The sequence below is a fragment of the Poeciliopsis prolifica genome, unplaced genomic scaffold (assembly GCF_027474105.1).
Source record: "Poeciliopsis prolifica strain line A6 unplaced genomic scaffold, Auburn_PproV2 SCAFFOLD005, whole genome shotgun sequence".
Lineage (NCBI taxonomy): Eukaryota > Metazoa > Chordata > Actinopteri > Cyprinodontiformes > Poeciliidae > Poeciliopsis > Poeciliopsis prolifica.
Genome location: NW_026562380.1, coordinates 12,370,276 through 12,391,732, shown reverse-complemented (window position 1 = coordinate 12,391,732; position 21,457 = coordinate 12,370,276). Strand labels below are relative to the sequence as shown.

The 21,457-nt window shown below is 36.6% G+C and overlaps 1 protein-coding gene across 1 annotated transcript in view; it reads left to right on the top strand.

Annotated features, from left to right (window-relative positions):
• The window catches only part of LOC129359604 (VPS10 domain-containing receptor SorCS1-like), a 59,690-nt gene extending 38,233 nt beyond the window's left edge, over nt 1-21,457 (top strand). Inside the window, exons 18-27 of the mRNA XM_055029347.1 lie at nt 1,782-1,953; nt 5,410-5,596; nt 6,038-6,171; nt 6,245-6,368; nt 8,685-8,797; nt 9,485-9,619; nt 13,455-13,554; nt 15,777-15,885; nt 16,915-17,069; nt 19,479-21,457. Of these exons, the coding sequence (XP_054885322.1) occupies nt 1,782-1,953; nt 5,410-5,596; nt 6,038-6,171; nt 6,245-6,368; nt 8,685-8,797; nt 9,485-9,619; nt 13,455-13,554; nt 15,777-15,885; nt 16,915-17,069; nt 19,479-19,537 (1,288 nt within the window). The 3' untranslated portion in view covers nt 19,538-21,457. The remainder of the gene's footprint in view (nt 1-1,781; nt 1,954-5,409; nt 5,597-6,037; nt 6,172-6,244; nt 6,369-8,684; nt 8,798-9,484; nt 9,620-13,454; nt 13,555-15,776; nt 15,886-16,914; nt 17,070-19,478) is intronic.

The following is a 21,457-nucleotide window of genomic DNA, read 5'->3' as shown; positions in this document are numbered from 1 at the left end:
CAAAAAACACTTTTAAAATGCATGGAACAGCTGTATTTGTATTTTTAGTACTTTTGTAAACTAAATCATTGCTGGTCAAATTGCCATTCCTTCTTGTTATTTATCCATTACATGGATGGCAATGGTCTACAATAAGATCTAATATCATATCTTCACCATGGCTAGATATAGAAAGGATGTGAGCCTCACATTCTTTCTAAATGTGGGGTCACATTTAGCCTGAAGTGAACTCTGGCATGGTTTGAATGCATATGTGAATGACCATCAGACTAGAAACCTGTCCAAGAGCAGGAATCAGACTTTAGTGCAGGACATTCTGGTTTGAAAGAACCAAAACAAACCTGTGTATCCAGCACCAGTAGAAGAAATATATCTTTGTCTTTTACAAAAAAAACAAACAAGAAGTCCTACAACCACTAAAATCTGACGCTGTTCCATTTTTATCTGGATTTTGTCAAGAGGGAAGTTTTGCTCATGTCTTCACAACATGACATATAGTCCCAGATCTATGAGTTTAGAGGTACTTCTACTGCATTTGGTTGACAAGATTCCTTTCTTGTACAATGAGGTTTAAGTGGAAAATGTGAGTGTAATTTAATGTTCCAGTCTTTGGGAAAGACTTTCTGAAGTAATTTCCACCCCATGTGGGTATATCAGCTCCTGATAAGTGACAGTTCGCCTGAGGGACTGAAGAGCTCAGGTGTCAAGTTTGAGATTCTGTCCTTACTCCTGCACTAAATATTCTTCCTGCTTTCTTTTGTCAGTTGAATATGCGCTAACGTGAGTACCCAGGTGTCTGGTTGCTTGAAGGAATAATTTAAGCAACCAGAGGACAAGATATTCTTCAGAAATACTTCTGTTGAATTGTTATTAGCAGTGAATGACTCTCTCAGACTCTTTATTTTGTATGGATACAGATGAACTTTTCTCAGAAGCTGGGATGACAGGCGCCATATGTAAATTGTATCAACGCTGTTTCAGAAACATTGAGACCACACCCATGCTTTCAATTGATCATCCCAGAAAAACAGTATAGTTGCTTAACATGTTGCAATAAGCTGCAGCGAAGTGTTGTTCGCTGTAGTACCTGGTAATGAGAAAGGTCCTGAGATGGATGGGTTCTCTCTTACTGCAGGTACTTAAACAAAAGGAGTGCACATGGAGCTTTCCACACATTCAATGATAATTTTATATTTATTTACTATAAAGTGAATTGTTTCTGTAATCAGCAATTCAATTTTCATTGGTCTCAGATGAAAGTGAAAGAAGAATTTGGCTGGCTGAAGAATCTACATGTACAGTGACTTTAAAACTGTGCTAGTGACCACATTAGAAATCTTGACTTATAAGATATAAAAATTAAGTTGTACGTACTATTCTGGGTTTTTTTTATTGCCGACTACATTCTCAAGCTACAATGGGAAATAGCTACTTACTACTCAGATACAAAACTGATGTATTCTTTGTGATTTAATTGCAAAGAGATTTACTACTTATAACTTCTAAATAGTACCCCAAACTTGATACGTTTTTCACACCAGACCTTGTTCTTTCTGGATTGTATTGTATATCACCATTCATAAATGTAAAATAAACAACAACAAAAATTAATGAAACTAAATGCCATGCACTCGAACTGAATTTCTGCATGAAAGTGAAGGCATTTCCATTGTAAATTTTCAGTTTTTCATAGCCTATTCCATGTTTTTACAATTTTGGTTTATTTGTCTGTTTTTCACTCAAAGCATGGAAAAGTGTTTATGTTGTTAATTTCATTCCAGATATCGCAAGGCTTTGTCGAACAACTGCACTGAGGGAAGTCTGTTGAAGTACAGCCCGAGGCAACAAAAGTGTCCCAGCCAGGCTCCCAGGGGCCTCCAGCTCTTCACCAGCGAGGGAACATTTGTAGCAATGCTGGGAAGGAATGTTACTTTCTTGGTCTTTCTGGAAGAGGTGATGATTTCATTAGAAAACAAAAACAAAACAAAATAGATGTTTGCTGTCTAACAGTAAACATAGAATAGATTAGAAAGTGCAAGATGATTGAAAAACGTGTTATACTGAATTCAATAAACTTAGACTGTAGAAATGAAGACAAGCATAGACCCAATTCAAATTTACATGAAATAATCATTCCATAAATGCAGCTGAAACAAGTTTACGTTTACCGAAAAGAAAGACATCTTCTCACGGTCTGAAGTTTATTCAGACCAGTTTTCTCTTGATTTAACTTAGTTAGAATAACTAAAATTATTTATTTTTTACTGAACATCAATGTGATGAGAGAAACTCTGTCACAGATTAACTTATTGTCTTCAAAGTCAGAAGTTTATATTAATGATTGGAGACTCATCTGTGGATGTATTTCAAGACCTCACCTGTAACACACTGTTCTCTTGATTAACATGATGGTAAGCTGTTTCTTCAAAAGAAGAATAAAAAAGCTAGATTACAATTTTAAAATGCACACAGGAACAAAGACTTTAATTTTGGAGACATGTCCAGTGAAATTAATGGATTAAAGTTCAACTGTTTGGCCTTAATGACCAGCATTAAATTTAGATGAAAAACAGAGACAATTTCCCTACACTGACTGTAAAGTGCGGGTTGACAGTATCATGTTGTGAAATTGCTCGGCTGTAGACAATGGTACACTTCATAAATTAGATGGCAACATGAGGTAGAACAATCTGTGGAAATATTGAAGCAATATCTAAAGATATCAACCTGGAAGTTAAAGATCTGACTTAGTTACATCAAAGGTCATCAAACTTTTGAAGGTCAAACTATTGGGCATCCAAACATGATGGATACCCAAAATTAAGTCATCCAGTTGAAAGGCAACTCATACCAAATAATTAGGAAATGTATGTACAATTCTGATTTTTATGTTTTCTCTCAATGTTGTGGTATTTAACAAATAAAAATAATTTAGGTAATTCAACCTGACCTAAAACTACTTAAATAATGGTACATGTGTCATTTTATTCACTGCATGCAAACCTCTGGTTTCAACAGTACATAGATCTGAAACAAAGCCACCTGTTTTTACTGCACATTAACTCACCTTTCATCACTCACCTTTACAGTGGTTCATCAGTTACAATAATATGCAATTCAATCTTTAAAAATGCAATTTCAGCTTAATAATAACTAATTGATTTTAACATACTTTATCTTTCACTGTGTATTCGCAAGTTGGCATGTTGGAAAAAACAACAATAGTTGCAAGTGTCTCACAAACGCTCTCCCACTGTGTTGTAGGAGCGTATCATTGTTGATTAATAGAGATACTGTATATCTCAACCCTGAGAATTTCATTCATGAGATGAGACTTTAAATCCTGCGTAAGATCAAATATTTAAAACAGCTAATAACAGAGGCAGTGATGCAAACTAAGATTTTTCTCTCTCTCTCTTCTTTGGAGTTAAGAATCTTGGATCACAAGTAACTGGAGAATTTTAGTGATGAATTAGTGAATGAAAGGATTCTGGAGTCTGGTCTTGTTGCATTATTTTTGGCCAGAGGCGGGTATAATTTCCCACTGTGCTCCCATTTCAGATCACAGGGGGAGTGTATTTAAATGATTCACACACTGTGATTTTTGTTTTAAGACCTGCGGTAAGCAATTCACTGCTGACTGTGTGCCAATTTTTACAAAAGAAAAAAAAAAAAGACGGTCTTAAATTTTACACTTGATGTGAGCGTGAGAGATGCTGGAAAGAAGAGGCGCTGCAGGGAGCAGGGAGTGTGTGATGGGAGAGGAGAGCACTGCTCCACTCGTTAAACGCCTGGGGGATAATGTTCATACATGGATAGTGAAGACGTGTTATTAATTTAAAAGAGAAAATTAGAGTTAAGCAACGTAACATTACCAACTACAATGGACTAAATGAAGTTTGTAATAATGCATTTTTTTTATTCCCTTCCAACTATATTTTCAGTCACAGAATTTTTGGTTGAAGGAAAAAGGGAGCCAGGGCTAGACTTGGTGACTTTCTTACATTTTTCTATATTATCAGCACAAATCTCAGTGCACATAATTCACATTCTATAGTGTGACAAAGTAGTAAATTAATTTGAAGTGGATGAGAAAAGGAACTTTTTTCTTTCCTATTTTTTTAAATATCTAGCTGGCTTTAGAAAATCACTTGATTAATAAACAAATCCCAGTGTACACAGTTCTCCTTGGCATAAGTTAATAAACAGCACCTAAGTTAAAAGACAATTATCATAGCGAGAGCATCAAACCACTTCTCAATTTTTGAGCACTGTTCAAGCCACCTTTAAAAATGGAAAGGGGATGACATAAACCTTCCCAGGCAACTCTAATGAAGGCAGAGGGAACTTTAATGGAAAAAAACAACCACAATGCCCATTTTAATTCTGGAGAAAAGTCATGTTTTGCTGTTTGTTCAAGCTGTATTGAAGACACATGAAGGACGTTTTGCAGTCAACTGAGAAAAGAACTAAACTTTTTTTTTCCTTCATGCAACATAATATGTGTAGCAGAAAAGTAACACTGCCCATCACCATAAACACACAATTCGAAGATGTTTGAAACGTCATGCTGGGGTGGATTCTGGGGGAAATGGTTTATATCTGCCCTTATTCAAGTGTCAGAATGGCTAAGACAATGTCAACAGCTAATTTCAATTACAAATCTGATGCAAGAGTTGAAAATTTCTGTTTACAGATACACTGAGTCTAATCAATTTAGCAAACAACTAAATAGTTTAAACTTATTAAATCTACCAGCTAGTAAATTTGCAGTAAAAGGTGGTTCTGAAAGGCTTTTATTCAAAAGTCCTGAACACAAATCAGACCATAAATCTTGTGTTTCCTTTGAAAATGGAAACACAAGAAACATGTTTCTACTGTGTCACGCTTAGACACTACTCTGTTAGTTTTTATGAAACAGATCAGCAAAGTTTATTACCGTAACTGGGTAAAATGTGAAAAAAAACTGAAAGACCATGAATATGTTTGCAAGGGATTGTAACAGACAACATAACAATAAGCCTTCCAGCTACAAAGCTTTTCTCCTTAGGGTATGAAGGTAAACATTTCTGGTTGCAATTACCTAAACTCAACATTCACTATTTACCATGACATTTCAGGGGACTGTTTTACAAGACTGCTTTTGCAATTTGTTTTTACCACACGTCAAAATACACCTAAAGGGGTATTACTCACGTGCTGCATGTTTTTATTTAATGTGGTGTGAATCAAAGATGCTGTCACAAGGCTATAGCCCTGGCGTATCAAATAAATATGCATTGACGTGATTTACAAGACCTTGTTCTTGTAGCTTTTATTGAAAGTGCTCCTGTTATGAATCAGTGACTACAAGGGGTAAGGATGAATAACAGCATCTTTTTCTTTCTTTCTTTTTTTTTTTTTTTGAAGGGTCTTAGCTCAATGACAAGTATAACAGTGGACTTTGGTGATGGAACTGCCATATCTTACGTTAACATCAGCTCCATCGATGATGGGGTCAAGCACATCTACAATAAAGTTGGAATCTATCAAGTTTCAGCCACAGCAAGTAACCATCTCGGCTTTGACAGGGTCTTCCTCTACCTCCACGTGTCTTGTAAGTCATTTTCTGCACATTGTACTGGGCCATACCTTCCCTTTATTATAGTTCTTTCAAGGATATAAGTATAGTCTTCTTTCATTACTTTAATCCAACCTCCTGTGTAGCAGAAAAATGTACTGCTGTGTCCATTTCCTTACTTCTACAGAGCCCCACGGATCAATTTCAAACAAACTTACTGTTGTGGTTTTTAGTATTGACAATTTTATGGCTGGAAAAGCAAAAAATTCCCCATGTGCACAAATGAAACGACTTCTGGGGTGCAAGCAGCTTTAACGCTGTCCACCAGTGGGTTTAGTGTGTTCCACTTGGTCTCTGCTGTGCCAGATATTACAAACATTTCATTTGTTGAAGCTTAGACGCACCGGGGAGGCATTAAATTTAGCCCTGTTTTAATAAAAAGTGTAACTTCACACTCTGTGTGTTTTCTCTCTAAAGGTCACCTCGAGCAGGTGCAACTTTCAGCTCCTTTGGTGGTCATTAAGGACAAAGCAGTGAATTTCACAACAACACTTCGCCCAAGTAGTGTGGGAACTGTCACATATTTCTGGTGGTTTGACAATAAGACAGAGGTAAGCCATATCCAGGCAATTTTGCCTTAAAAGCATGACAGAGAATTACATATTATGTCCCGTTGTCTTGCAGCCAGTTGTGACCCTTGATGGAGCAATCACCTTCACTTTCTCCAAAGAGGGAAGTCACATCGTTACTGTTCAGGCTTTGGCTGGTAATATTGTCCACCAGGACCAAATCAGAGTGGCAGTTTATGGTAATAAAATTTATTATTTCTGTTTGTTTAAGCTAGAAAGATTTTTTAAGAGTACACATTATCCTTAAAATCCCTCTTGAAAAGAGACATGGTGTTTTAAGTTTAAAGCTCCATATTTTGCTAACCATATCATGGATTTGAATCTGTACCAGGTTAAGTTTTCAACCAAAGTTGTTGTTTTTTTTTCAATCTGCCTCCTTGCAACATATCATCTACGTGTGAAAATTTCAAAGATGCTTTCACGGTTTAAAATAATTCCAAATATTTCACTAATTTGTCTGCAGTAAGGGAATGTAATTGGATGACTCTAGTAAATAATATCTACAACCAGGAGGTCACTTAGGAGTTGTTTTGGTTTGGTCTGAGGCCAAAATCTGTCATGTTTTACAAGAGTCAACGGGTTCAGTCAGGAATCACACAATCAATAGAAATAGTATTACTGAGTTTTCAGAGAATAATATGCTGTCATGTTCAATAAATCAGAATATTTTTGAAAAGTGAAAATAAAAACTAGCATCAATTAATTATACACATGCTAATATTATGTGATGTTAATTGTGAATTTCTGCTGACAGCTAATGTTTAACAAAGATTTGGAAAAAAAATTGGGGTAAAGAAAACGTTTAAGACTTTTTAAAGGTGTGAAGTGCACAATTCAGAGACTGAGATCCAGACAAAAGTCAGGGAGCAAAAACAATCTTTAATACATTTGCAGACGGATAGCAAGAAATACACTGCATTAGGCACAAATTAGGATCCGCTCTGAGGAACCCAGAGTTGCATAGTTACTTTATTCATCTCTCTTTACTACCGAGGCGGAGACTCAATCTTCGAAGACCAAACAAAAGAAACAAAGGAAAACATACGAAACCTTGTATGCTCATTCACTGTAATGTCTATGGGAGGTGAAAACTAAACACTCTATCTCCATGCAGGGAAGGCCACGGGAAAAACAGCAAGTTCCCAAATAACTGTCTGGGGAAGTTCAACAACCCTGGAAACTTACTTCAGTAGACACATCTTGTTTCATTAGTTTGTACACTGTTTCCAGCTGCACAGAAAAACACCTTGACTGTGATTCAAAAAACATTACATTTATATGATACATAAAGGAACACTATTTAATACGAATAAAACTTCTTCACAAAGGTTTTTGAAAAAATGTATACTTCTAATCTGACAAATAAGCATTATTGGAGTGCAAAGTCTCAATTATTTAATATGTTTGTGCAGATGAATTAAATCATGCATAAGGTTTGGCCAATTTTATCAATGTGTATCTTCATAATTAATGAAAACACAGTGAAAATTAATTCAAAGGCTATGTACATGTGACGAAGACTCCTTTTAGTTTTCTGACAGGTAATTCAGAGGTACTTTAACAACAGGAAAACTCATGGAACTGCTCAGCCCAGAGAACCAAAAAGACAGTTATTCAATAAGTCAATATGTAGTTAACAAACAGAAACATATAGTTTTACATTAGTTTTAACACATATTAAGAATTGGATTATACTGATCAGACATAAACTTTTTTTTAGAAACAACCTCTAACTGAAGCCTGGAGTAATGATTAAAATTACGAATGAAATGATTCAACGTATGACGAGAAGTTCACAGCCTTGTTGCCTGTGTGTTACTGTCGCCCCCTAGCGGTGAATTCAAATTCTGATGTTTTGTAAATAATATTTTGTGAAAGTTTAGTTAGGATAAAAGTACAAAATCTCTCTCTCTCTCTCTCTTTCTCTCTACACACACACACACACACACACATATATATATATATATATATATATATATATATATATATATATATATATATATATAATATATATATATATATATATACTTTTTTTAAAGTTAAATCTAACTCTGAATCCAAATTTGAAAATAATATTTTGGGTATTTTATGGTATATTTACTTTCATTCAGAATCATTACAGATTCAAAGAATATATATTCCTCCAGGTTTAATTAGTTTTGAACTATTTCCCAAAATGAAAACTGAAATTCTTTGTTGAAGCTTACTGTACTTTCAGTATAGTAAGTCTCTACAGAGCAACAGTTAATTTTCCTTCCAGTCAATAGTGTGACTTCAGCATCCTTAATCATTGTAACCCCTCGTTGTATTCTCTACCCGTATTTAATAAACTAGAGTTTACATATTGATATTGTTGCATGCAGAAGGCTCAACAGCAGATTTTCAAACAAAATAGTGGCAGGTCACTGACTCCAAATAATCTTTAGGATGGAAAAATATCCCTTTCTTCTTTTCACTGCTGAATCAGAGTTAAAGCTTTTTTTCTTATATTTTAGATTATTTCAGGTCACATCCTTTGGTTTTTTCCTCTAATCTGGATGAGATGAACCCAGGGGTATCGGAGTGGCGAGAAGACATTGGCAGAGTTGTGAAGACCTGCATAGTTCAGGTAGGTCACAAAGACAATACTGTATTGCTCTTTGATGTTTCTGCCTCAAGAGAGAGTCCATCTTATTCTTACATTGAAAAAATGTTAGTATTTGTCTAGTAACATGCCAAAAATACTTTAAATTTCAAATCCCAGTAGTAGTAGTGCAATTGTTATGTTTACAACTGTAAAAGTTTTTAATTATCAGTTTACTGCAAAGAAAACTCGTCCGGTGCAGCAGAAATAAAAACCCCAAGTAAAATTAACCTAAGTGCCGTTAAATTGTGACTGGTTTTCTCTTTAAGACATAGCATAGCAGGTTATGTAAAAGACCTGGATACTCTGTTCTATATATATCCAGCAGTAGCCCTCAGTATGAAACATTCACTTTGACCTTCTGTCCTGTCAGATTTTACCACGCTCTACACCAGGAAACTGACAGTAGACCTCTGGTTATGGCATAAATGCACTAAAAGCCCCGGCCTTTACCAAAAACTGTCAGAATGAGCTTCCATGTTCCACTTGATCCAGGGATTAGACCTTGACAGTATTAAGGCAAATGATACATAAAGGAGAACGCAGAAAGCCTTTTCTCTGTAATGCAGAGAATGCTCATAACTCCGGTAATATCTTTGTGTCCGAAGCACAGACTTCCACTTCATTTGGAAGTTAGAGCTCACTGGCAATGTTTTGTTGATATTTTTAAAGGTCACAGGGATTAATGAGGACCAACTCCTGGTCAAGCTGTTCCCAGGTTTACCAACTACAGCTGAGGTCTTCATTGTACCAGAAAGGAGGTCAAGAGACAGAGGCATGAATGAAAAGTGGGCACATCTGGATCAGGTACTGTCTCAACAAATTATTCAGAAGCTTAGGGTAAATATTAATATGATCCTCATGGCTCTCAAAAACAGACATATAGCTTTCCATTACCTTGCTGAATATCTCAAGTAGGCTTGAGCTCAATGTTACGAACTGATGGTGGGATATTATTAGTAACAACAAGTCCTTCAGTTCTTTTAACAAGAACTCAACCTCAGATCATCACATTATCTGTGATCACATTTAACAGTTGATATGAAGTTATTATTCTTAAAAAAAAACTGCTGGTTACGATTATGCATTTTTATAGCTGTTTTACATTAGCTGTAAAACAGCTAATGTTTTACATTACCTGTAACAGGAAACCTTCCAAAAAGTTCCTTTTTGTTTCAATGGAGTATATAATATTTTCCAAAAATGATGGGAATCATTCTGAAGTCTTTTGGGAATTTTTTTGCCTCAGAAATCTCTCATGCATGCCAGATTTGTCCATCTCCTTTTGTATTGTTGCGTCATGATAACATACCTTACGAGAGGCAATTGAATTGAATTGTAGGCCTGCAGTTCAGGTGTTGTTCTGGGTTATTTTGTGACCTTCTGGGTGAGTTTGAGTAATTTTGGTAGAATGGCCTCTCCTGGGAAAGTTCACCACTCAATTTGTGGCGAATGGCTCTCATTGTAGTTTGATGGAATTCCAATGCCTTAGAAATGTCCGTAATCTTTTCCGGACTAATTTAGATCTGTTCCGTCTCTGCTCTTGAATTTCATTACAATATGATGTATTATTTCTAAGATCTTTTCATTTGCTTTATGTTGCCTTTCAAGTTCTATTTAAGTACTTTTTTGGCTTCAATATGATTTCATAAGGCCGGCTGCTTACTTTTTTGTACGTCAGGCTGGGTTCTTTTGAATAGCTTTTTTTCTCTTCAAATGAAAATAGCATTTGGAAACTGATTTTTGTATTCACCTGGGTTATATTTATTTTGATGAATTCCAGTTGTCCCTTAAATATTTAGATACCCACATATGGATACATAACATATTATAATGCATGTGCCACAAACATTTTAGTATCAGATGATACATTGTGATATAAAATATATTTTTCAACTTTTTAATTATTATTATTGTGAATGTGTTAGAAATTAGAAGGCTCTGTACTGCAAAATTAATTTCAGGAAGTCATCAAAAATACATTAGTTTGTTTTTACATTTGCAGTACATTTTGTTGTCACTCAATTGTCACTAAAACATTCACCTACCAAGAACTGTCAACATCCTCCACCTCCACACTTATCTTCTGACACTGGGACATTCTTCTGGTTCTGTGAAACAGGACTTCTGGATCGGATTTGTTCTGCAGTACATAGATGACATTTGATCAGATGTGAGTTGAAAAGCAGGCCAGCACCCTTGGCGCATTGTTATATTCTTTGTGACATTCTTGGAGCAGGCTTTTCAGTGTGGTGCCATGCTCTGTCCTGCGGTGGAAGAAGATTTTGTCAGGGATTCCTGCCACAATAACTTTTTCCTTTTACCACAGTGGGTTATATGTGTCATAATAATATTAGCACAAATTCAACCACACATGTTTGCCAGAAGATTGCTCTGCAATGACATGATGTTCATTTCATTTACATTTAGGTAGTTTTATTGCTGTGGCTAATGGCAGGTATGTAAGTAGCACTTCTCTCTGATCTGGTGTCAGGAGCAAAAACTTGCTTTCACAGATATATAACTGTGAAACTCCGGTTCTAAACATATACAAGAAATAATAATAATAGTAATAATAATATTGATAATATTTAATCATCTAGGAAGAAGAATATGAAGAATACAAAGAATAGTAATAAGAATCCTAATGTAACCCTAAATTGAATGTAGTTCAGCCTGCCTTTCACAAAATGTATGTATTGTTGAAGCTGCTATACAGCCATGATGAATGCACACATTTTCTCCGTCACATAATCACAATTTTTAGTGAATCTTGAGCTGTAACATCTGGTACCTTTAGCCAGACATACGTAAGGTTAACTTTGACAAGTACAAATGCAGGCGTGATACTCATTGTGATTGATCACCTGAAGCAACCAAGCAGCTTAAGGTCCCGGCAATTGTGTTTTCTATATCAGAGTGAAATAAATAGATGCCAAGGTATATCATGCCTCAGAAAAAGAACAGCTGTAATGAGGACTGGACATTTTTTTGCAGTAATTGGGCTAAAACATGCAAACAGTCTCTGGTGTGGTCCATTAAGTGTTCACACAGAGAGAAAGAAGAATGTGTTTTCGACAGGCTCATTGTTCTCTGCAAGCAGGAACATCCATCTGATCTCAGAAAGCCACTGAGCCTGGTTCTTATATTCCTAATGTTTCTGGGTTTATAATCAGTCATGCTGCACAAAATCAATTAATTCGGGTTTATTTTTTCTGACAGCTGTCGTACAAAATATATTTTGCTTGTGCATATTTTGCTCTAAAGCGAGAAATAATTCACCGTTTAATCAATCTTACATGTATGCCATTCCTGCCTAAAAGCAAATACTTTAAGTTAACACTAGAGGGCAATGCCATTCTTTATATGAACACCTGCCTGTCAATTGACGCCCACAAAGCAGAATGTGTCATTCGACCCGCTCATGTGTTTTTCAGCTTTAAATTCGCAGGAGCCCTTAAATGATATTATGAGAAAACATTATTCAGAGCTATCGCACTTTTTGTATTTGTTAAAATGTTCAAATGGCAAAAGAAGACAATTTGAAATTGATTATTGCTTTAATGGTTCATTTAAAAGTATCAAACATGAAACAAAAATAATAAAGCGGTATTTTTTTAAGTGCGGTGCAGGAAGCTCATTTATTCATTGGGAGTAAACATGATTTTGCTGGCTCACAGTCAGTCTTGAACTAAGTTAATAGGTATTTAATTACATTGATGCATCATATAATTGGCACCATCGAGAAGGGAGACAAACTGGGGCAGGCTGCTGGGATTGGGAATTAAAGAGATGTATTTATCTAAAGCCTGTCTGATTACCTGGCAGAACCTCACAGACAATAGGGTAATAAATCTTCAGTTCACTGTTCTCTCATCTCCAGTGAATGACTTTCAGTGTGGAGACATTAAGTGAGCAGTGCCCACACACGCACACATGTGCGTGGCAAAGTGTATGCGTGGCCCGGGCTTATTAAAATGTGTAATAGATTTACTGACCCTGATATGCCACTAGAACAAAAAGTAATTATTCATGCTGTGTAGAGCAGTCTAATTTTAACCAGTGGAAAGATTTGAGAAAGAGTGAGATGGAATTAGTGAGGCATGGCTAAGGACTCAAATATGCATTGGGAAGGCATTTTGCTCCCCTGCTAAATGACTGTTTCATCAAGGTGTGAAAAGCTGAGGAACTTTTGACACTTAAGGGAGAAGAAATTAAAACAGCTATTTTATGATATCAGTACATAGTTTGATTTCCTATAACACCGCCTCGTTGAACTTTTAAATGGGTAATTCTTATCCTCTTTAGAATACTTACGCTGATGAAGGTATAGAGGAAATATTCCCAGTGTGGGAGACGTAGCAGAAAGATTAATATTTCTTTAAATGTCACAGCTGCGCTCCAAGCAGGACGCCCTTTTGCCTGAAAGTCCTTAAAGCCTGTTGGGTTTCAGTGTGGTAGGTCCGGTTTTACATGTGTCATTTAAAGATTTGCCCCTCTTTAGAAGGAAACAGAAATTCCTATCCATAATTCATGCTCTTGGTGGAAATGACTGCGGGTGAAATATTGATGAATGTGGATTATTGGTGGACGGCTGCAGCTAACGCAGTCCTCTCTGCTCCTATTTCACTCCTCCTTGTAGCTTTCTCAGGTTCTGCTGAGTGCTCTAAACCAGGATCTCATCGAGTTTACAATCAAACCTGGACTGCAGGTGAATGTGTATGCCACACGGCTGTCTCCAGGTAAGTGTGTCCCTGTATTCCCCGCCTAACCCACCTGCTCCCCTTTTTCGTCATTTCTTTTTTTCTCCAAAGAGCCAAGAGATTAGAAAGTTCTGAGCCAATAGTTATTGTAGCTTACTAAAGGTCTTTTAAAGTGTGTGTTTGGACTGCTGTTTCACTCATTTCAAGTCCAGTCCATTCACCTGACCATGACAGCATATTGGGCGGACCGCATTTGATTAAATGAAATGGACAAGTGGCAGTCAAAAGAGCTGTCAAGCTATTTTCTGTAGGTGAATTGAATTTGAAAGGCATGTCTTTGAGAAACGGGAAAGAAATCCAGTTAAGATAATGGTTTCGGTAGATTTGCTACTGTATACCAAAGCTTTTGCTAGTTCTTTTAAAAATAGCTCTGGTAATCACATTGATGGTCGTGAAACAATTCTCAATGTATTTAACGTTTTGTATTTTTATGGATTCAGTTAAATAATTGAAAAAGTGTATCTTTACTGAAAAAGGATCCACTTCAAAGTGGATGTTTTTTTCTAAATGAGCAACAAACTACGACCAAACTAGACGAGCTATGATGCTCTTTCTCTATTTCTGGAGCAACTAGCTAGCTCGCTAAAGGACTGGCAGCTTTCACTCTTTGAGAGTGAGACTGAAGGGTTTTTTTTTTCTATTTTTCACTCTCTCCTTCTCCGATAAATCTCAATCCAATGAAGTGTGTTTGCAACCAAAAAAAATTACATGTGCGGTTCTCTCTGATGTCAGAAGCAATCTTTGCTTGGTGCCTTATGTACTACTGCCTCAGTACCACACTGTGATTTTGTTGACCCGCTTCTGCTCTGGATGATACAGCTGCATAATTGAGTTTGATCTTATGATTTGAATAAAAACACCATCTTTCTCTTTTTAAATGTTTATTTTCTCTACATCAGTCTCTGATGTTTAAAGTGTTGCATAGATCTTAGTTTCATTAGATCCAAACACATCAATTTGATTTTGTGTTATATAGATGAATATCTTGTTGCTTTCTCAAAACATCTCCAGGATTTCTGTTTTTTCTTTGCTTCAATCAGCAGGTCACTTTGGTAGCATTTGAATATTCCAGTTACAATGTATCTTAGAACTGTCATTGGTTAACAGTGTTCAGATGACTATAGTGTTGGATGGGTTTCCAGCCAACTGAACATGTTGGGCTGTAAAAAATATGCTTTGGTCAAGTTGTTAAAATTGTAGCTCCTTTTTCACTGTATTTGGTTATTAGAAAGTATTAATAGTAAATTCTAACAAAATAATTGTAAATTTGTGTCTGAAAAGTTTGAAAAACAACTTGGACAATGCCTTGTTCTTCGCCTCATTTGATTAGTTAATCTATTTTGAAATGTCTAGAATATGTGACATTATCATTAATAATCATGTGTTTATCAACTGTACAGTATTTGACTATTTTTAACATGAATTTCAACAAAGATTGAGATTTGGGATGTTTTTCGAGTTTTTTTTGGATGGCAGGGTTTTATGTTGAGTTTGTGCTGAAAACTGTCTACCAGTTCTGGAAACCCTACCCTTATATCCAAGAAGCTTAAAGCATTAGCAAGAAAATAAAGATATTCTCTTTAAAAATAGCAAAAGTCACCTATGTAATGTACAATGAACCACAAATGATCAACTATGCATTTTGTTCAGCCGTTGAAGTTTCTTCATCTCACTTTTTCAAAGACAAATCCCACCTGAACTCCCATTTGAATTAATAAGCCGAGAGATGGATCAAAGTGCACTGGTGTCTCAACTTAACAATGGCAAACCGAACAAGCTTTTGTGTGAAACAAAGCTGAACAAAGTAGTTAATAGTAACTGTAAGACTTTACATTGGTCAGCTGTAATGATGTTGTTGAGTTTTGTTCAGCTGAAGCAAACTGGCTGACAGTCAAGTAGTTTAAAAGATAGATTGGTAAGTGAACTGAATTTATATAGTGCTTTTCCAATCAAACACTCAAAGTGTTTTACACTAGTGACCCATTGACCTGTCCGCACCATCATATGTACACATCCGGAGAAGGACAGGTGCCTTGCCCAGGGCCACATCAACATCTAACAAGAATGTAGATGTTTTAATGGATGATAAAAGGGTTTAACAATGTGCCATTTTAGGACCTGAGAATTGGCTTCAGAGTTCTTATCAATGTCCTATAATTAAAGTTCATATCACTAATCTTCTCACTCATTCTCTTTTAAAGCTCCTCTTGTGGACGGCAGTGACAGTGGGCACAGTGGCACTGCAGTCATCATGCTGGTGTCAGTGGTGCTGATGGGATTGGCTATCTTTGTGATATATAAATTTAAAAGGTACTGTATAAAAGGTGCAGCGCATTCACTATGGATTTCTTTGGAAGAGAGATGAATGCAAAATTCATTCAACAAGGTTTCAAAAAAATAGAAAAAAAGCTGGTATACAATCGAATATTTAGCCTCTTTAATGTTTGCGCAGCATTGTCCAGATGTCCATTGACTGTAAAAGTGCTCCTCCACCCCTGAACTCTCTGAAACTTTCCACATGTATTCAGACTCCATATACCTCCAAGTTATGGACATCCATGGCACAATAATAGCTAGAGAAATAAGACAATTCCCTTCTGTCTCAATCTGCCGAATATTACAGGGAATGACAGTCTAATCAATTCTCCCAGAGTGCTGAATGGGTGTCAGAGTCCTGCAGTTATCAATATTCATCTATCTGACAATGTGAGGGTTGACCTTTCGGAAATGCTAAACACAGCCATTCAAGGTGAGGCATACTCTGCAGAATGGCAGGAAAGGTTGAGGAGTTAAGACCTGAGACAACGTATATTATACAGTGTGGGACATACAGTAAATAGTATCCTCTACTGCAAGAAATCCCATGTCATTCATGGGGGATTGGTCTGCTTCCTCTAAGATATTGCTTATTAAAAAGTGAAACATTATTTGACTTCAACTTTCTGGATTGTAATTGCTACATTATAAAATCAACTTTGAATTTCTTGAGCTCCCCCCGAATGTCACAGCGCCAGCTGCAGCACAAGCTCATGAGGGAGAAATCTGAAATTAGAAATGCAAGAAGTTAGTTTTAGGCAGAACTGGGGATGCATCAGAGGGGATGAAAAATTGATTGAAAACTGAGGTGAACAATATAAAAGAGAGAGAGCGTAGCCCAGTGGAATGCAAAACGCCCTAGTTTCCAGCTATCAAACAATCCTCCACCATCTTTAACTGTTAAAAATAGTGTGTGACACATTATGCCCAGTGAAAGCATTAGTGGAAGTAAAAGTGATGGCAGATTTCCATTAATGCAGCTCTGCTTTACTCTAAACTTCTCCCACTCTGCACGACCTGCAGAAAGATCCCAGGCATGAACACATACGCCACAGAGAAGCCTGACAAAGAACAAGAGGTCATCCCTGCGGTGACCTCCATAGCTGTCCCAAACCCTGAGGGGGATGAGCTGACCTCACTGGACCATGTGGATATACAACTGGACTCAAAAAGCAGAGGTATCAATGCTTCTATGTCCTATTTTTGGATTTTTGTTTTTTCACTCACGTTGTAGTGGCGCATCCTTCACCAATTCCACTGAGACTGTAATGTGGGTGTATTCAGAATTAAAATTGCATGAATATCTGCTTGTAATGACAAGGGTAAATGGATATTCCTTTGAGGAAATTTTCTTTTTATCACCAGGCATTAACTTTTTTTTTCTCTGTACTTTTCACATGCATATTTTTTCATGCCAATCTAAATTGATGGCTTGACATATTTAGTGGTGTGATTATTTTTATTGTGCAAACTGATTCATATATTAATGTTAAATATTTAGATATTTAATTTTTTGTTCAAATCTTACATTTTCTGGCTAATTGGACGATGGTACCTTTGCGTTACTAATTATTATACAGCCATTTATAGAACCCAGCTTTAATTTGAATCGAGTTAATTGCATGCTATGTAATTAATTAATCGAATGATACATTTAATTCATAATCGTTTAAAAAAAGGCCTTAAAACTCTTAGCAGTTCCAGAGATCTTAATTTACAGAATTATTGATGTTTTTATAGCCTTACCTGTCTGACACTTGTCCACACTGAGGTTATGTTAAGCCTTTTTGACAATAAAGAACCACTGCACAAAGAGTTAATCGTATAGCAATTTGCACAATGCATCAATCTGATAATTACCAACAGTAGATGAGATGTAAAACTCATATATCACGTAGACTGATTACGTTCATAGGTGTATGTTTCAAGCATTTAACAACCCAATTATAAAAAAACTTCCTAATACTGAAATATTAGTTTATCTGAAACTCTTGAAGGACATTCAGCCAGAAAACTGTCACATTCATTGTGCCTTAGCACAATTTGAAACAACACAAGTGTTGTACCTGAGTGAAGGAGAAAGTGTACTGGGCTGCTAAAGTTCTCTTTCATATAAAGTAGAGCGGAAAGAGGAAATTAAATTTTACATTTCATTTGGAAACCAATCTCCCGGACTCTGGGCCTAGATTGGAAAGGCACAGGATCCAAGTTCCTCGAGGTCCATTATTATATTCCCACAGTCAATGATGATTTAAGGAGCAATGCCATCTGCTGGTGCAGGTCTGCTGTGTTCTATAAAGGCCAAAGCTGTTCTCCCTCCTGCTGCCAAACTTTGTGGAGATACCGCTTTCATTTTCCAGCAAGACTTGGCACATGACCACACTGAAAAAGTACCAATACCTGGTTAATGACCATGCAGTGCTTGATTGGCCAGCAAACTCTTCTGACCTAAATCTAGTTTAAAAAAAAAAATCTATGGAGTATTGTTGATAAACACCAGAGCCAACCACATAGACAACCTGAAGGCCACAATTAAAGCAACCTGGACTTCCTGAACACCGCTAGAGCCAGAGGGACATTATTTACGCAACACCCAGAAATATTATCGTGACTTCTGCTAAAGGAGCCCTGATTAAATCTTGTATAAATATCCTGTAATGTACATGGACACTCGGCAGCCCAACATTTCAGCTTATGAATCATTTTCTCTATGACTGATCTTATGCCTCACTCAAATTTTCCAACCAACAGAATTTGGGGTTTTATTAGTTATAAGTGATAATTGACGTAGTAAAAAGTAAAAGTTGCTCTTAGTGTAAAAACATATTTATAATAAATGAGCTTCATTAAAGTAATTTTGAGCAAAATTACTCTAATGAATAACATCTTCATTATATGTATTTAAAAAAGTGATTCACTTGTATGCAATAGAAATTAGGTTGCTTGGAATGAACTCTTTAGTCAAACTGCACTAAATACAGTTTTTCTTTTATTTTTTTTTTATCTTTGAGCATCTCTGAATGAAGTCAAGCTTTATTGGCTGATTCTTAAAACCTACACAACATTGCAGTGTCTTATTTTTTATAACCCTTTATAACAGTAGAGGAATGTGGCCACAAGCTGAAGCTCGCTGTCGGCAATGAGGGATTCACTTAATTTAAGTGCTGATGCTTTGCTTTACGTCCCTCCCCTTCACCCACTGGGTTGTCATACGAGTTGGCAAGATGCAGCTTTTATTATGTGCTGTATATTTATGCTTTTGCCATCCTTAGTTTGTCACACAGAGGTATTAGTATACACAGGTAAGTGAAGCACAATCAAGCGCCAGCCTAAAGTGATGAGCACGTCCAGGTGAATTATTTGATTCAATAAAATAATTAGTGCATCAGGAATGCAGCGCAGTGGTGAAAGCATTTTCATCAAGCGGTATCTATGAGGTTCCAGCTGATTTACCCCTTCCCTTCCCACACCTACAGTAAACAATCTGCCTATCCAAGATGAATGTGTTTGCCGGCAAAAACACACTCTTATGCAAATACCGACATAAAATCTCTCTGCTGTCTCTTCCCTTTCTTCTGCCTTGCCAGGCTACCTGCCATCTCACACAGACATCAAGCTCTCTGATGAAGCGCCCCATGTGTTTTAATGTTGGAAGTCTATGACCGACTCGAAAGCAATACATCTTCTTTGGCAGTTACTTCCAGCAAGCTAGGAAGCTGCGGTCACAATGAATGGTCTCGAGTCTTTTGCTACCCATGCATGGATGGACCAGTTCACACTGTGCTGCCTAAATCCCTCCAAGGAGACTGTACAGATTTATACTTGCCTCTTGAAAAGGAACAGTTTTTGACTGAAATACTTGTATTTTTGCAAGGACATTGATCTTTTTATGTAAATACTGTACATCCATAATGGAAGAAGCGAAAGTTATTTGTCTCAGCTGGTTATAGCTGCAACTGCTCAAATATGAAAACATCAAACAGTGGTATGACAGCAGAGTGTAATATATATATATATATAGAATTTTCTATACATATATAGAAAATCTTTCATTTTTTTCTGATTACCGGACATGAGTTTGTGAAGTTTACTTTATTTTTTTTTTTTGCACGGACTTATCAGAGTAAGACAGTGAGGGAACCAGATTCATTAAGCTCTCTGTAATCAGTAAATCTTATCACCAGATTCTCATCCAATGAAAACTCGCAATATCCAGGAGATGATGGAGGGCTCCCAGCCCCGGATCTGTGTATTCCATCAAGCCTGTCTCTCCGCAGCTCACAATGTTATATATGTCATAGCGGAGAGAAAAACAAAAAAACAAAAACACAACAGAAGATTGTAGCAGATAGGTACGCACAGAAGATGACATTCTCTGAAATCCCTGTTGTTTAGGAGACACAAATAAGTCATTTTAGAAACAATGAAACATCATGGATCTGAAACAAACTGAACTAAAATATTCAAATGATTTTACCCCCAAAAGAAATGCTTCATTCAATTCTCACAGTCACACCTAGTGTAAATTTCCTCTTCGTTGGTTTGTGTATTTCTTGTACTTTCTGGTTTGTACTGAGAGCAATATGTAAATGTATTGACTCGTTCCAAGTGTGGAATAATTACATGAACTAAGAAGAAGTTGTTTGTGTATAATTAGTAATAAGATCAAGGTTTATTTGCTTTAAAAAATTCCTTGGCACACTTACAAAATCTTTTCTTTGAACTGAGATTACTGTGAAGGTTGGTGGTGTCTTTTCAACATTTGCCCTACATTTTTTTTCTCTTCTTTTCTTGTTTAGTTTTGTTTTGCTTAAAGCCCTTTTTATTTATTCTGGACTGATTCTCCGCCATCTCCCAAGATTCCAGAAATGCAAAGGGGCCCGCAATGTGTTCTAGGTTTGCCCCCAAGGTCTCGGCGGACAAAAGGCTGCAGATTTGTTCATCTCCTGCGCTGCGAGGGACACTGAGATAGAGAAGACATATCTCCTGTCAACGCAGCTCAGCCCACGCACACGGCTTCGGTCAGCCGCTGTCTCTTTGGGATATGTACCGAGGTCCTTCTTCATCAAACTTTCTTTTTAAGTGTTGTCAGCATCATATGTCAGTAAGACAAATTGACTGGAGGCTTCTCCATACTTCTTCCTAGCAATCCCCTGATTGAGCCAGAAGCATAAATAAACTCAAGCTCAGAAGAACTCTTCGTGCAGCTGTTCAAAGATCTTTCTTTTTTTTTTTTAAAGTTATTATGTGAAATTAATCATCTTTCAGTCCTGGTTATTAAGCTGTGAATACAACCGTGAACAGATTTGCATGATGTTTTTGTTTCCTTTTGATCTGCTTAAAATATGTCTAACCTTGGAAAAAATGTATTTCAGTAATTTGTTGTTTTGTTTTTTTCTCTTTTCCAGAGGCTAGACAACTCATACATTACAAGTGAAGTGATTATTCAGTGGGTTGTTAGTGTTTTTTTGTTTGATCTTGCAGAGGTAACCATGGTTGCAGAATAAAGAAGAGACACAACAGCACTGCAGTGTGGCTGGTTGCTGAATTAAACAGAAACACTGTT